Genomic DNA, 15,008 nt, shown 5'->3' with positions numbered 1-15,008 from the left:
AAACCCAGCATGAGCCATATGGATGCTGAAGCTTTAAATGAAAAAGAGGTTTGGGGGTGGTTGGGGATGGATGGTGGAAGGTGGGACCCCAGGAGCGTTTCCCATGGGATTTCTGGATTTTCTCTCCCAGCTCCCTGTTTTTCCTTCCTCCGGGCGTTGTGGGCGGACGCTCCGTGCCCAGCTCCACCTCTGATGATTTTCCTCCAGGATCTTCCCTCCTGCCATGGCCCCGACTGACCCCGTCCGGGCTCAAAGCCTCCAGGAAATTCCTCTCATCTGCCAGGTGCCAGAGCCAAAAGCTTTTCCCAGCCCCTGGGAACCTCTGCCAGGTGATCCTGCTGCAGGGGGAAACTGGGGCACACGAGCTGCAGCCTCCAAAGCCGGGACTGCCCCGAAAATCTGAGGGAAAATACACCAGGAATCAGAGCTGGAACTGCAGTTCCATGGAGCTTTCCTGGGTTGTGTCAGGATTTATTTGGCTGCCTCGGGCTTTGGGGTGCCCGGAGGTGTCGTGGCACCGAGGGGTGGCACAGGTGGCACCGAGGGGTGGCACACACAGGTGGCACCATCCACCTGCTGCCCGCTGTGGGGTGCCGGGCTCGGCGCGCCAGGGGCCGGCCTGGCTTGGCTGGGCTGGGAGGAGAAGGCTCCGTGCTTCTGCCGTGAGTCACCGGGCGGCTTCTCCCGCCGTGTGCCCGGGAGGGGCCCCGCGCCCCCTCCCGCACCGCTGCTCACGGCGTTTGGGGGTTCCCCCGCACTGGGCAGCGCTTGCGGGACCCCAGAACCCGCAAGAACCCCAGAACCGCCCGTCCCTGACGGGGTGGCCGGGTGGGTACCCCCGCCCCAACGCTGAACCTCTGAGGTGCCTCAGGCCGCCCCGCGTCCCCGTCCGCCTGCGGAGCTCCCGGGCTCCCCCCCTTCCCCACCGGCGGTACCGGACGGCGCGGGGCGGAATGCCGGGATCCGCGGGCTCGGGATGAGCGGAATCCCGGGCCCCGAGGGGCGGGATGCCGGGGCAGGGATGCCAGGGGAGGGCGGGATGCCGGAGTGGAGGGCGGGATGCCGGAGCCGGGCCGGGCGCTCGGGGCTCTTTCCCGGGCCGCTCCGGCCCCGGCGCTGCGGGCCCGCCCGGCCAAAGTCCCTGCGCCATGAGCGGGGCCCCGGGCGGCCGCCGCCCGACCTTCCCCGGGCTCCCAGGTAGGGCCGGGGCCGGGGACCGGGGGTTGTGGGGAGGCTCGGGGCGCTCGGAGCCCCGCACCCAGTGTCGGTCCCCGCAGGGGAGCGGGTGCTCGAGGAGGCGGCGGGCGCCCGGCGGCGCCGCGGGAACGGCGGCGGCTCCGTCCCGGGGACGCTGCTCTGCACCAACCGGCGCCTCGCCTTCCTGCCCGGCCAGGTGCGACGGGAACACCGGGAACACCGGGAACACCGGGAACACCGGGAACGGGACCGCGGGGCCCCGCGCCGCCTGCGCGGGGGGATCCCTGCCCCGGCGCGACCCCATCCCGGCACATCCCGACCCCATCCCGGCACATCCCGACCCCATCCTGATCCCATCCTGATCCCATCCCGGCACATCCTGATCCCATCCTGATCCCATCCTGATCCCATCCCGGCACATCCTGATCCCATCCTGATCCCATCCTGATCCCATCCCGGCACATCCCGACCCCATCCCGGCACATCCTGATCCCATCCCGGCACATCCTGATCCCATCCCGGCACATCCTGATCCCATCCCGATCCCATCCCGGCACATCCTGATCCCATCCCGATCCCATCCCAGCGCATCCCGATCCCACTCCGACCCCACCGTACCCCGACCCTCGGCTCAGCCCCACCCCGCCCCTGCTCCCATCCCAGCTCTATCCCAGCCCATCCTGGCTCCTTGACTGCAGAACCGCCGGGTTCACCCCGGGAACTCCTCACTGCAGGACATAGCGGGGGACAAGGGACATAGGCGCCGATGTCCCACCCCCAGATCCATCCCCACCGCCCCTCCTGGCACTGGGGGACGCTCCGGGGCAGTTCCCAGCCCTCCCCGCTCTCCCGCAGGCTCCTGGCTCCCGTGGCCTCCTCCGCTCCGAGGACGAGGTGGCCCTGCCCTGCATCCACAAGCTGGTGGCAGGTACTGGGGACACCTGGGGACACGCGGGATGAGCTGGGCGGGTCCCGCGGCTCCGCTGGCCCTGACAGCCTCATCCCCCCGACCCCAGCCAGCAGCTTCTCCAAGCCCAAGGTGCTCACGGCCAACTCCACCCTCAAGTTCATCCCGGAGGAGCTCGCCGTGTTCTGCCGGGATTTCCGCCTGCTCCGCTTCTCCTTCCCCGAGAACGGTTTGGCCCCGCAGGCGTTCCGGGTACGCCAGGGAGGGGCAGAAGGGCTGGACCCCCGCTCTGGGGTACCCCGCGGTTCTGGGGAAGCCTGGGGGGCCCCCACCTCACAGCCCAGCCCTGGCTGCCCTCGCAGGTGGCCAACGCCATCGCACAGGCACGGGAGGCGGCTGCGAGGCTGGGGGATGCTGCTGATGGTTGGGCCAGCTCTGGAGAAGCCATCCCAGAGGAGGAGGAGGAGGAGGATGAGGATGAAGGCTCGTCCACCACGCTGCTCTTCGAGAGCCTGCGGGACTGGGAGGAGGAGCTGCGGCGTCTCGGCGCTGCGGGCTGGAGGGTGAGCGCCGTCAATGAGCGCTTCGACATGGCCCCGAGGTACAGCCCCCAGCGCTGCCTGAGCCCCCCGAACGGCGCCTGAGATTCTGGGGGACCCCACCCCGTGTCCCACCTTCCCACAGCCTCCCCCAGTACCTCTGGGTGCCCAGTGGGCTGCTGGACCACGACCTCAAGAGAACCTTTGCCCACTTCCAGGAGCGACGGGTGCCTGTGAGTGCCTGGGCGGGCCCTGGCAGGGTGGGGGGCACTGGGGAACGTGGGGGTGTCACCCCCATTTCTCTTGCAGCGCCTGTGCTGGCACCACCCGGGAGGGGGGGACCTGCTGAGAGCTGCCAGCTTCCACCCAGCCTCAGAGCCGGGCAGCGAGGACGTGAGGTGGGTGCCAGGGGGCCTGGGGTGGTGGCTGAGGGTTTGCCCCAGGGCTGGCACCACCTGGGGCTCCCTGTGCCCCCGGGCTGGCACCACCTGGGGCTCCCTGTGCCCCCGGGCTGGCTCCACCTGGGGCTCCCTGTGCCCCCCAGGTGCCTGGAGGAGCTGCTGCTGGGGGGCCGTGGGCCCTGTGTGTTGGCTGACACGGCTGAGCTGCCCACTCTGGCTGACATCCAGCTCGCCCACCTGAGGCTGAGGGCGCTCTGCCTGCCAGGTAAGGGGCACCAGGGGGACATTGGGGACCCCCTAACCCCCCTGGGGGGGCTGGGATTCCCCCCCTCTGAAACCCCATCCTGTGGGATGCAGGTGCAGTGGCAGAGGAGAAGTGGCTCTCGGCCCTGGAGGGGACACGCTGGCTGGATCATGTGCGGTGAGCAGGGGACAAGGGGGACTTTGGGGTGCAGGGAGGTATTTTGGGGTGTAGGGGGAAAATTCACCCTAAATCCATGGTGGAATGTCCCACCTGGCACCATGGGGTGATGAGGGCATTGTGGCGGGTGCATGATCCACCCAAATGTGTGACTGTGACATTTTGGGGGTGCCCTGAACCCCTGGTTTTGCCCCCCAGCTCTTGCCTGAGAAAAGCAGCAGAGGTGGCGTCGCTGCTGGTGGGGAAGCGCTGCTCCGTGATCCTGCAAGGTGGGGGCTGGAAAAAGATGGGAGGGGGCTGCAAAGGGAACCCCCCCCTCACCGCTTTGTCCCCTCAGAACCCTCAGACCGGGACCTGAACTGCCTCCTGGCCTCTCTGGTGCAGCTCCTGGGGGACCCCCACGCCCGCTCCCTGCCCGGCTTCCAGAGCCTGGTGCAGAGGGAGTGGGTGGCAGCCGGGCACCCCTTCCCACGGCGCCTGGGGCTGCTGTGCCAGGACAGCCCCCGGGAGGAGGTGAGACCCCCGCTCCTGTCCCATCCCTAACCCTGAGACCCCCGCTCCTGTCCCATCCCTAACCCTGAGACCCCTGCTCCTGTCCCATCCCTAACCCTGAGACCCCCGCTCCTGTCCCATCCCTAACCCTGAGACCCCCGCTCCTGTCCCATCCCTAACCCTGAGACCTCCACTCCTGTCCCACAGATCCTAACCCTGGCAGGAGGTGAGACCCCCGCTCCTGTCCCACAGATCCTACCCCTGGCAGGAGGTGACCCCGCCCCATCCCCTATTTCCCCCCAGGCCCCCGTGTTCCTGCTCTTCCTGGACTGCACGTGGCAGCTCCTGTGGCAATTCCCGGCGGATTTTGGCTTCACCGAGGCTTTTCTGCTGGCGCTCCACGACAGCAGCTTCAGCCCCTACTTCAGCACTTTCCGCTTCAGCTGCCAGCGCCAGCGGGGCCGCAGCAGCCTGGTGAGGGCAGGGCAGCAATGCTGCACCCCCAGATCTCCCATTTCACCCCTTTTTCCCCTCAATTTCAGTTTCTCCATGCCCATTCCAAACTGGGCACGGGCACCCCCAAACCCTCCCATTTCACCCCTTCTCCTCCTCACTCTCAGCTTCTCCATCCCCATTCCAAACTGGGCACAGGCACCTCCAGATCTCCCATTTTATCCCTTCTTCTCCTCACTCTGTTTCTCCATCCCCACTCCAAACTGGGCACCCCCAAACCCTCCCATTTCACCCTTTCTTCTCTTCACTCTCAGCTTCTCCATCCCCATTCCAAACTGGGCACGGGCACCCCCAGATCTCCCATTTCACCCCTTCTTTTCCCGCTCCGTGCCTCAGTTTCCCCATCCCAAACCTGGAACTGATTTCCCCACCCTTCCCCCGCAGCCCCGGCTCCCCAGCCAGACCTACCGGCCCATGGGGGGCTGGCAGGACCCCGGGGGGCACAGGGGAGACCCCCGGCCCTGCAGCTTCCCCCCGGTGTGGGCCTGGGGCCGGCGCTACACCCGGCAGCAGCGGGAGCAGTTCCAGAACCCTGCGGGACCCCCGGGCCCTGCTGGGCCCCTGACCCCGAGCACGGTGAGTGGGGCTGCCCTGGGGGGGGCTGCACCCTCCCATTTTCCCTCATTCCCTATTATTTCCCTCCATTTCCCAATTCTTTCAGCCCCTTTTTATTCCTATTTTTTCACCCCATTTTTCCCCTCCCTGTTTTCCCTTCAAGGGAAAATCCCAAAATGGGATTTTTTTTTTTCCCCCTTTTTTGTTTTCCCCTATTTTTTCCTAATCCCAGTTTTGCTCCTTCCCCAGCCCGCAGAGCCCTGCCCGTGGGGGGAGCCCAGGCTGGTGCTGACTCTGGCCAAGGGCTCCTTGTGCCCCCACCCCCTGCCCTGGTGGAGCCGCCCCCCCCCGCGCCCCCCACTCCGGGGGTGCCCCTCAGGCAGCCAGGGGACACTGGGGGGGCTCTTGGGGACGTGTCAGCCCCCCCCGGGGCTGCTGCTGCCCTGCACCGCCGGGCCCTGCGTGCGGCTCTGGCACCGCTGCTACCTCAGGGGGCTGCCCCAGGAACAGGTACAGGGAAACTGAGGCACGGGGGGGGGGGGGGGCTGGGGGTCCTGGTTTGGGGGGTCCCAGCCCTGTCCTGATGTTTGGGCTGGGGGTGAGGATGGATTTGTGTCCGTCCAGTGAATGTCTGTGTGTCCATCAGGGGATGGATGGATGGATGGATGGATGGATGGATGGATGGATGGATGGATGGATGGATGGATGGATGGATGGATGGATGGATGGATGATGGACAGACAGACCCCATGTCCATCCATCCTACCCTGTCCATGTCCCCGTCCTGCACTGGACATTCTGGTCCCCATGTTCCCATCGCTGTGTCCCTGTCCCTTGATGAACCCTCCACCCTATCCCATTCTGGTCCCCATGTTCCCATTCCTGTCCCGTGTCCTGTGTCCCCACCCCGTGCTGGACGTGCTCTCCCTGCAGCGAGGGCGCTTGGCCCCATCCCTGGCCGGGCTGGCTGAGGAGCTGCAGCTGCTCCAGGAGCGACTCCGTGCCTGGAACCTGCGGAGACCCCACTGAGACCCCGAGGACACCTGAGCCCATCCCAGGATCGCTCGGGCCTTGGGGGCTTTGAACACCCCGGTGCCTCCGGCTGCTGCCCACAGCCGCCCCCGGCTACCTCTGGGTGCTTGGTACTGCCGGGAAGGGCGGAGCGGCGGCTCCCGAGGTGTCCCCGATGCCCGACGGACGCTGCGGGGTCTCGGTTTTCCATTAAATTTGTGCTGCCTCCATGAGGCTCCAGGAACTCAGGGATGGGGACTGGAATGGGGACGGGATAGGGACACTGTGGGAGCCCAGACCTGGGACCTCCGGCACTGAGGACCCTCCTGGCCGCGAGGGCTGTGTCGCGCAAGAAGGGCCATGTCGCGAGAGAAGGTCCATGTCGCGACAGAAGGAAGGGCAGCCGCCCTCGCCCCCACTCAAGATGGCGGCCGCGCCTTCCCCTCACGACTCCACTTCCGGTCCCGTCCCGCTGACGCCGTGCTTGCGCGCTGACGTCACGCGCGTGCGTGCGTGCGGCGCCGCGCGCGCGGAGCGGGACAAGATGGCGGCGGGGCCGATCTCGGAAAGGAACCAGGGTGGGAGCGGCGGGACGGGCCCGGTGGCACCGGCGGCACGACGGGACTGGGGGAGCGCTGGGGGCACTCAGGGGGACACCGCGGGGGCGCTGGGGAGGCCTTGGGCGCGCTGCGGGGTGCGTGGGGACCGCGGGGGTGCTGTGGAGACCTTGGGTACATCCTGAGGGAAATGAGGGGTTCTTGGTTATCCTGGAAGGGGCTGGAGAGGATTTTGAGCTCCTTGGGACACGGAGGGAGGCGCTGAGGGAGCTCCGGGGTTGTGGTGGGCTGTGGTTTATTCCCGAAGGAAAAAAAGGGGCTGGGGACCTCGTGGATTAAAGGCTGATGGGGAAGGGGGCACGGGTTCGTGGGGGTCCCGGTTCTGATCTCGGTTCCTCGCAGATGCCACGGTGTACGTGGGGGGCCTGGACGAGAAGGTCAGCGAGCCCCTGCTCTGGGAGCTGTTCCTGCAGGCAGGGCCGGTGGTCAACACGCACATGCCCAAGGACCGGGTCACGGGCCAGCACCAGGGTGAGGGAGCCCCAAAAGCACCGAGCCGGGGGTGGGATTGGGGTGTGGAACAGGGGGGATCATCCTCTGTCCCTAGAAGAGATGTCCCTCTCTTGGAACTAGGTTTTATGAGCTCTCAGAATCTGTCACACCTGCGATAGCTCTGCTGCATAAAATTAATGGGATGGGTTTTGAGGTGGTGTTGGAAGCAGAAAAAATGTTTAAAAAAGGCAAAATAACAAAGCTCTTACAGAGAAAAAGCTGAGCTAAGGGTAAGAGGTTCTTCCTTTTGCTAAACTCCACACAAAGCAATTATTCCCTTTGTTCTCTTCTTTTTTTCGTGAATTACTTAGGGGTCCAGGATTCCTGTCCTGAAATCTTTTGGATTTCTGTCCAAGATTTCTGTACAGAAATCCTTTTGGGATCCAGGATTCCTGTCCTGAAATCATTTGGATTTCTGTCCTGAAATCTTCTGGATTTCTGTCCAAGATTTCTGTCCTGAAATCCTTTTGAGGTCCAAGATTTCTGTCCTGAAATCTGTTGGATTTCTGTCCAGGGTTTCTCTCCTGAAATCCTTTTGGAGTCCAGGATTTCTGTCCTGAAATCTTTTTGGGGTCTGGGATTTCTGTCCAGGATTTCTGTCCTGAAATCCTTTTGGGGTCTGGGATTTCTGTCCAGGGTTTCTGTCCTGAAATCCTTTTGGGGTCTGGGATTTCTGTCCTGAAATCCTTTTGGGGTCCGGGATTTCTGTCCAGGGTTTCTCTCCTGAAATCCTTTTGGGGTCCCACCTGAAATGCCCTTGAGGTGTGTTGAGCCCTTTTGGGGTCCCACCTGAAATGCCTTTGAGGTGTGTTGAGCCCTTTTGGGGTCCCCCAGGCTACGGCTTCGTGGAGTTCCTGAGCGAGGAGGACGCCGACTACGCCATCAAGATCATGAACATGATCAAGCTCTACGGCAAACCCATCCGGGTCAACAAGGCCTCGGCCCACAACAAGAACCTGGACGTGGGCGCCAACATCTTCATCGGCAACCTGGACCCCGAGATCGACGAGAAGCTGCTCTACGACACCTTCAGCGCCTTCGGGGTCATCCTGCAGACCCCCAAGATCATGAGGGACCCCGACACGGGCAACTCCAAGGGTTACGCCTTCATCAACTTCGCCAGCTTCGACGCGTCGGACGCGGCCATCGAGGCCATGAACGGGCAGTACCTGTGCAACCGGCCCATCACCGTCTCCTACGCCTTCAAGAAGGACTCCAAGGGCGAGCGGCACGGCTCGGCGGCCGAGCGGCTGCTGGCGGCGCAGAACCCCCTGTCCCAGGCCGACCGGCCTCACCAGCTCTTCGCCGACGCGCCGCCGCCGCCCACCGTGCCCACGCCCGTGGTGACCGCGCTGGGGCCGGGGGTGACGCCGCCAGGTGGGTGACAGGGCAGGGGGCGAGGGGGTGGCACTGCCCTGGTGCTGAAATTCTGGATGTGTTTGCAGGGGGTGCCCCAGTGAAGGGGGAGTGATGGGTCTGACTCTGTGTGCTCAGAGGGCTCGTTTGTCATGACATGGCATTCCACTGAATGGAGTAAATCAAATGTGTTCTGTAGAGGATATATGTGTGTTATATATTCTATATTCTATATATAGAATATGTAGTTGGATATAGAATTTAGACTATATAAAAATATTGGACTATATAAAAATACTATACTAAAAATACTATACTAAGATACTATACTATATAAAAATACTATACTAAAAATACTATACTAAAAATGCTATACTATACTAAAATACTTTACTATAAAGATACTATACTATATAAAATACTATACTAAAAATGCTATACTATATAAAAATACTATATAAAAATACTATACTATATAGAAATACTATACTATACTAAAAATGCTATACTATACTAAAAATGCTATACTATACTAAAGAATACAGAGAAGATACTGAATGCTAAAAAGATAATAATGAACAGAATATATAGAATATATAGAATATGTAGTTGAATATAGAATTTAGACTGTATAAAAATACTAGACTATATAAAAATACTATACTATATAAAAACACTAGACTATATAAAAATACTAGACTATATAAAAATACTACACTGTACTAAAAATACTACACTATACTAAAATACTATACTATACTAAAAATGCTATACTATACTAAAGAATACAGAAAAGATACTGAATGCTAAAAAGATAATAATGAATAGAATATGGAATATATAAAATATATTTGTATTCTATATAGAATTTATATTCTAGATATGTATTCTATATTCTATATTCTAGATTAGGTATTCTCTATTCTATATAGAACATATAGTTGAATACAGAATTTAGAATATATTAAAAATACTGTTCTATACTAAGTACAGAAAAGATACTTACTGAATGCTAAGAAGATAATAATGAATAGAATATAGAATATATAGAATAATAATTCTATATAGGATATATAGTTGAAGATAGAATTTAGAATATATTAAAAATACTGTTCTATACTGAATACAGAAAAGACAGTTACTGAATGCTAAAAAGGTAATAATGAATAGAATATATAGAGTAATAATTCTATATTATACATAGAATATATTCTATATTCTGTATAGAATATATAGTTGAAGATAGAATTTAGAATATATAAAGAACACTATACTGTACTAAAGAATGCAGAAAAGATACTGAATGCTAAGAAGATAATAATGAATAGAATATAGAATATATAGAGTAATAATTCTATATAGAATATATAGTTGAAGATAGAATTTAGAACATATTAAAAATACTGTTCTATACTGAATACAGAAAAGATACTGAATGCTAAGAAGATAATAATGAATAGAATATAGAATATATAGAGTAATAATTCTATGTAGAATATACAGTTGAAGATAGAATTTAGAACATATTAAAAATACTGTTCTATACTGAATACAGAAAAGACACTTACTGAATGCTAAAAAGGTAATAATGAATAGAATGTATAGAATAATAATTCTATGTAGAATTTACAGTTGAAGATAGAATTTAGAACATATTAAAAATACTGTTCTATACTGAATACAGAAAAGACACTTACTGAATGCTAAAAAGGTAATAATGAATAGAATGTATAGAGTAATAATTCTGTGTAGGATTTACAGTTGGCGATAGAGTTTGGAGCACGTTACAGGTCCTAGCCGAGGGTGTTCCGCCCGTCTCTCCGTGCCATTGATTTCCCCGTTGTGCTGCAGGCCTGCCTCCGCCCGGCTCCTTCCCGCCGCCGGTGCCGCCGCCAGGGGCGCTGCCCCCCGGGATGCCCCCGGCCATGCCCCCCCCGCCGATGCCCCCGGGCGCCGGAGCCCCCGGGCCGCCCTCGGGAGCGGCCCCTGCCGGGGGGCACCCCCCTCACCCTCACCCCTTCCCGCCAGGAGGGATGCACCACCCAGGTAGGGCTGCGGCGAGGCTGGGCACCCTCCTCCTCCTCCTGTCTGTCTGTCTGTCTGTCTGTCCTTCCCTTTTCCCTTTTCCCTTCTCCTCTCCTTCCTTTCCTCCTCTCCTTCCTTTCCTCCTCTCCTTCCTTTTCTCCTTTTTCCTTTCCTTTCCTTCTCCTTTCCTTTCCTCTCCTTTCCTTCTCCTTTCCTTCTCTCTCCTTTCCTTTTTCCTTTTCTTCCCTCTCCTTCCCTTTCTCTCTTCATTTTCCTTTCCCTTCCCATTCTCTCTTCCTTTTCCCTTTCCTTTCCTTTCCTTTCCTTTCCTTTCCTTTCCTTTCCTTTCCTTTCCTTTCCTTTCCTTTCCTTTCCTTTCCTTTCCTTTCCTTTCCTTTCCTTTCCTTTCCTTTCCTTTCCTTTCCTTTCCTTTCCTTTCCTTTCCTTTCCTTTCCTTTCCTTTCCTCTCCTCTCCTCTCCTCTCCTCTCCTCTCCTTTCCTCTCCTTTCCTCTCCTTTCCTCTCCTTTCCTCTCCTTTCCTCTCCTTTCCTCTCCTTCTCTCTCCTTTCCTTTTTTCTTTCCCTTCCCTCTCCTTTCCTTTCTCCCTTCCTTTTCCTTTCCTCTCCCCCTTCCCTTCCCTTCCCTTCCCTTCCCTTCCCTTCCCTTCCCTTCCCTTCCCTTCCCTTCCCTTCCCTTCCCTTCCCTTCCCTTCCCTTCCCTTCCCTTCCCTTCCCTTCCCTTCCCTTCCCTTCCCTTCCCTTCCCTTCCCTTCCCTTCCCTTCCCTTCCCTCCCCTCCCCTCCCCTCCCCTCCCCTCCCCTCCCCTCTTTTCCATACACTTCCAATCCCTGCTACACAGTGACACTTCAAACAATTCAAACATGAACAAAATATTTAGTTTCTGAATTAAGAACTAATTTTAACTGACTGGTCCATTTAAGGAGTTAAGCGTGTGGCATCCAGTGATTTTTTTTTTATAATTATCAAAATAGTGAAATACAGCCTGAGTGGGGGTTTTGTGGTTGCTGAAGGATCTGGGGAATTCAGGAAGTTTGCGCTGTCTGGGAGGCACCTGGGCAGGGAGGGATGGTTTTGCCTTGAGCTGGGGAGGTGTGGGAGGCAGACAGGAAGGCAGGAGCTGATTTTGGCATTAATAATTGAATTCAATTTTTTTTCCCCTGATTCCCCACATTTTGGCCCTGTGATCCTGGGAAGGAGCTGTGGCTGCATCTCAGCTCTGTGTTCAAAAGCACAAATTTTGTGAAATGTGCAGTTTAATGATTCTCTGGGATTTGTTTGATCCTGTGGCTCCAGAGCCACCCTAATTAGGGAGCTTTGTGTGATCCTACTCTGGCCATGCCAGGAACAGATGCTGCAGGGCCTGAGCAGAGCCAATTACACCTGAAAGGGAAAACCAGGTTCAGGGGGAAATAATCATTTATTTGTTGGGGTTTTTTTAATGGGATAATTGGGAGAAGGGAAGTTTGGGGGAACCCTGCCCGCCCCAACCTCCAGCTCTGGATTCCTTTGGGAACTTGTCCAAATTCTCCAGGGATTGGGGATTCCTCCCTGTCCCAGGGCTGCACATTCTCTTTATCCCATCCCTTTCCCACCCACTTGCATCCAAACCCTTTCCTTTTCCTTTCAAACTCCATGTTCCCTTCTCTTTAACCCCTTCTTGGCCAGCAGAATCCCCCTCTGCACCCATGATTTCCAAACCCAGCTGCAGTTTTGACTCTTGGGGGGGCTCCCTGGCACCCCTAACCCCATCCTCCCCCCCCCCCAGGAATGCCACCCATGCAGGTGCACCACGGCCCCCCTGGCATGGGGCAGCACCACCCAGGACCACCAGGCTCGGGAGGGCAGCCCCCCCCCAGGCCCCCCCCGGGGATGCCACACCCAGGACCCCCCCCCATGGGGCTCCCCCCTCGGGGGCCACACTTTGGATCTCCAATGGGTGAGTGGGGCCTGCTCTGGGCCAGGAGGAGGAGGAGGAGGAGGAGGAGTGGGGTGAAGTAAAATCTGGGGGATCTGGCACCCCCCCCCCCACCACTTTGGGGTCTTCACAGGGCTTCTCCATTGGGACCCTGCAACCCCCCCATGGGGATATCCCCAGTTTTGGGGTGGTTCTGGAGGCCCACGGGGGTCTTGGGAGCAATTCCTGATTTTGGGGAGTGTTTGCCAAGCTGGGTGGGGGGCACCCCTGGGTGTGGGTGGGGTAGGGGTGGCACCTCCAGGGAATTTTGGGAGGTGGGTTTGGGTTTGGATCATGTTCCTCCAGGGTTTTTGGGGATCTCTGTCCTCTCCCCCTGGCACTGACCCTCCCCTGGTTTTGGAGCAATTCCTGATTCTGGGGAGTGTTTGCCAAGCTGGGTGGGGGGCACCAAGCTGGATGTGGGTGGGGTAGGGGTGGCACCTCCAGGGAATTTTGGGAAGTGGGTTTGGGTCATGTTCCTGCAGGGTTTTTGGGGTCTCTGTCCTCTCCCCCTGGCACTGACCCTCCCCTGTTTTTGGAGCAATCCCTGATTCTTTGCCAAGCTGGGAGGGGGGCACCTGCTGCATGTGGCACCCCTGGCTGTGGGTGGGGTGTGGTGGGCACCTCCAGGGAGCTTTGGGAGGTGGGTTTGGGGGTCTCTGTCCCCTGCCCTGGCACTGACCCCCCTCCCCTGTCCCCACAGGTCACCCTGGGCCGCTGCCGCACCACGGGCTCCGCGGGCCCCCCCCGCTGATGCCGCCCCACGGCTACAATGGACCCCCCAGGCCCCCCCCCTACGGCTACCAGAGGGTCCCTCTGCCCCCTCGACCGGCCCAGAGACCCCCTGGAGTCCCCCCACGAGGGCCCCTGCGGGGACCCCTGCCCTGAGGGGGGGCACCCTGTGCTCCCCATCCCTCCCCAGCCCTTGGGATCAACATTCCCACTCCTGCCAAGGCCTGGGGGCCATCCCCTGCTCCTCCCTTCCCTCCCCACTTCTTCCCCCTCTTTGTTTTCATAGTTTTTTATTGTTTTTCATTTTCTTCCCTCTCCCCATCTCTTCCTTGTTTCTCTTCCCCTGGAAGCTTTTCCAAGCTTCCTTTTTACTGGATTTTGTTGGTTTTGTATGAAAAGCAGTGGCCAACCACTTGCAAATAAAGGATTTAGGAGCCAAAAAGGGTTTCTGGATTGGGACTGAGATCTCTTCCCTGCTTGGGCCATTGGGAAGAACGAGGCTGGAGGGATTTGGGGCAGAGCTGAGCCATGGTTTGATCCCTGCTCCCCCTGTGAGCCTGGGAGAGTGTGCTCCCTTCAGCTGCTCCAAGGAATGTCTGGATTCCCATTCTTGATCTGCTCAAATCCGGGGAGCCGAGGTTGGACTCTGGAATATTTTGGTGCCAAGGTTTAAGCCAAAGTCAAACATTCCCCTGGGAAATCCTCAAAAGGTTTTTCCTGCCCCTGGGCAATGCCAGAGCCTCCAAGAGCTGGGAGTTTGTGGGGGGACATGGAAGTGGGAATTTGCTGCTTCCTTCCTTCTTCATCCCTTCTTCATCTTCTTACAGCCAGGTGGGAGCCCTGGATGGGACGGAAGGGAAGGTTGGAACCCCCTCCTGATCCTTCACATGCAGAAATGTGGGGAGAACCCCCCGGGGATTGCTGGAATGAGTGGATTTAGGTGCCAGGGGTGGGAATGGGGGTTCCCTGTGGTGCTGAAGAAATCTCCAGCATCCAAAGGTTCCTGTCTGGATGCAGGGAGCCCCAGGGTGGCATTTCCCTGCTCCTCGGTCCTGGAAACCACCAGGATCCCCCCAGGGCAGCCAATCGCCCTGCATGGACACCATCATCATCATCATCATCATCATCATCATCATCATCATCATTATCCCCTTCTCCCCTGGAGGCACCCACTGTCACCCCATTTTATCCCCTCATCCCTGGTGTTCTCCTGTCATTCCCAGTCACATCCTCTCTTCCCCCTGACTGCAATCCTTCGTCAGCCCTGATTTTCTCCCTTTTCCTCCCATTTCACCCCAGTTTTTATCCCATTCCCTTCATCTCTTCCCCCTGACTGCAATCCTTTGTCAGCCCTGATTTTCTCCCCTTTCCTCCCATTTCACCCCAGTTTTTATCCCATTCCCTTCATCTCTTTCCCAGTTACATCCTCTCTTCCCTGTGCCTGCAATCCTTTATGAGCCCTGATTTTCTCCCTTTTCCTCCCATTTCACCCCAGTTTTTATCCCATTCCCTTCATCTCTTTCCCAGTTATATCCTCTCTTCCCCCTGACTGCAATCCTTTATGAGCCATGATTTTCTCCCTTTTCCTCCCATTTCACCCCAGTTTTTATCCCATTCCCTTCATCTCTTCCCTATGCCTGCAATCCTTTGTCAGCCCTGATTTTCTCCCTTTTCCTCCCATTTTACCCCAGTTTTTATCCCATTCCCTTCATCTCTTTCCCAGTTATATCCTCTCTTCCCCCTGACTGCAATCCTTTATGAGCCCTGATTTTCTCC

At 57.2% G+C, this 15,008-nt stretch overlaps 2 protein-coding genes across 2 annotated transcripts; both read left to right on the top strand.

Moving 5' to 3' along the window:
• Positions 1-1,148: 1,148 nt before the first annotated feature.
• MTMR11 (myotubularin related protein 11) lies at positions 1,149-6,264 on the top strand. The gene is made up of 15 exons (XM_066567969.1): positions 1,149-1,197; positions 1,278-1,393; positions 1,939-2,125; positions 2,214-2,356; positions 2,467-2,705; positions 2,789-2,876; positions 2,953-3,041; positions 3,188-3,309; positions 3,402-3,465; positions 3,664-3,734; positions 3,803-3,978; positions 4,261-4,431; positions 4,855-5,046; positions 5,275-5,535; positions 5,959-6,264. Exons 1-15 carry the CDS (start codon positions 1,149-1,151, stop codon positions 6,052-6,054), a joined length of 2,064 nt encoding a protein of 687 aa, XP_066424066.1. The 3' UTR covers positions 6,055-6,264.
• Positions 6,265-6,513: 249 nt separating this feature from the next.
• On the top strand, positions 6,514-13,674 carry SF3B4 (splicing factor 3b subunit 4). The gene is made up of 6 exons (XM_066568267.1): positions 6,514-6,614; positions 6,996-7,124; positions 7,980-8,522; positions 10,353-10,547; positions 12,312-12,482; positions 13,204-13,674. Exons 1-6 carry the CDS (start codon positions 6,581-6,583, stop codon positions 13,386-13,388), a joined length of 1,257 nt encoding a protein of 418 aa, XP_066424364.1. The 5' UTR covers positions 6,514-6,580; the 3' UTR covers positions 13,389-13,674.
• The last annotated feature ends 1,334 nt before the right edge of the window (positions 13,675-15,008 follow it).

The sequence above is a fragment of the Molothrus aeneus genome, chromosome 31, assembly GCF_037042795.1.
Source record: "Molothrus aeneus isolate 106 chromosome 31, BPBGC_Maene_1.0, whole genome shotgun sequence".
Lineage (NCBI taxonomy): Eukaryota > Metazoa > Chordata > Aves > Passeriformes > Icteridae > Molothrus > Molothrus aeneus.
The sequence above is the reverse complement of the archived record's forward strand: the minus strand, read 5'-3'. Positions and strand labels throughout refer to the sequence as shown.

Coding starts and splice junctions, on each gene's coding strand:
- MTMR11 (XM_066567969.1), top strand. CDS start 1,149: ATGAGCGGGGCCCCGGGCGGCCGCCGCCCGACCTTCCCCGGGCTCCCA. Junction 3,979..4,260: donor AGGACAGCCCCCGGGAGGAG/GTGAGACCCCCG, acceptor ATTTCCCCCCAG/GCCCCCGTGTTCCTGCTCTT. Junction 4,432..4,854: donor AGCGGGGCCGCAGCAGCCTG/GTGAGGGCAGGG, acceptor CTTCCCCCGCAG/CCCCGGCTCCCCAGCCAGAC.
- SF3B4 (XM_066568267.1), top strand. CDS start 6,581: ATGGCGGCGGGGCCGATCTCGGAAAGGAACCAGG. Junction 6,615..6,995: donor GATCTCGGAAAGGAACCAGG/GTGGGAGCGGCG, acceptor GGTTCCTCGCAG/ATGCCACGGTGTACGTGGGG. Junction 8,523..10,352: donor GCCGGGGGTGACGCCGCCAG/GTGGGTGACAGG, acceptor GTTGTGCTGCAG/GCCTGCCTCCGCCCGGCTCC.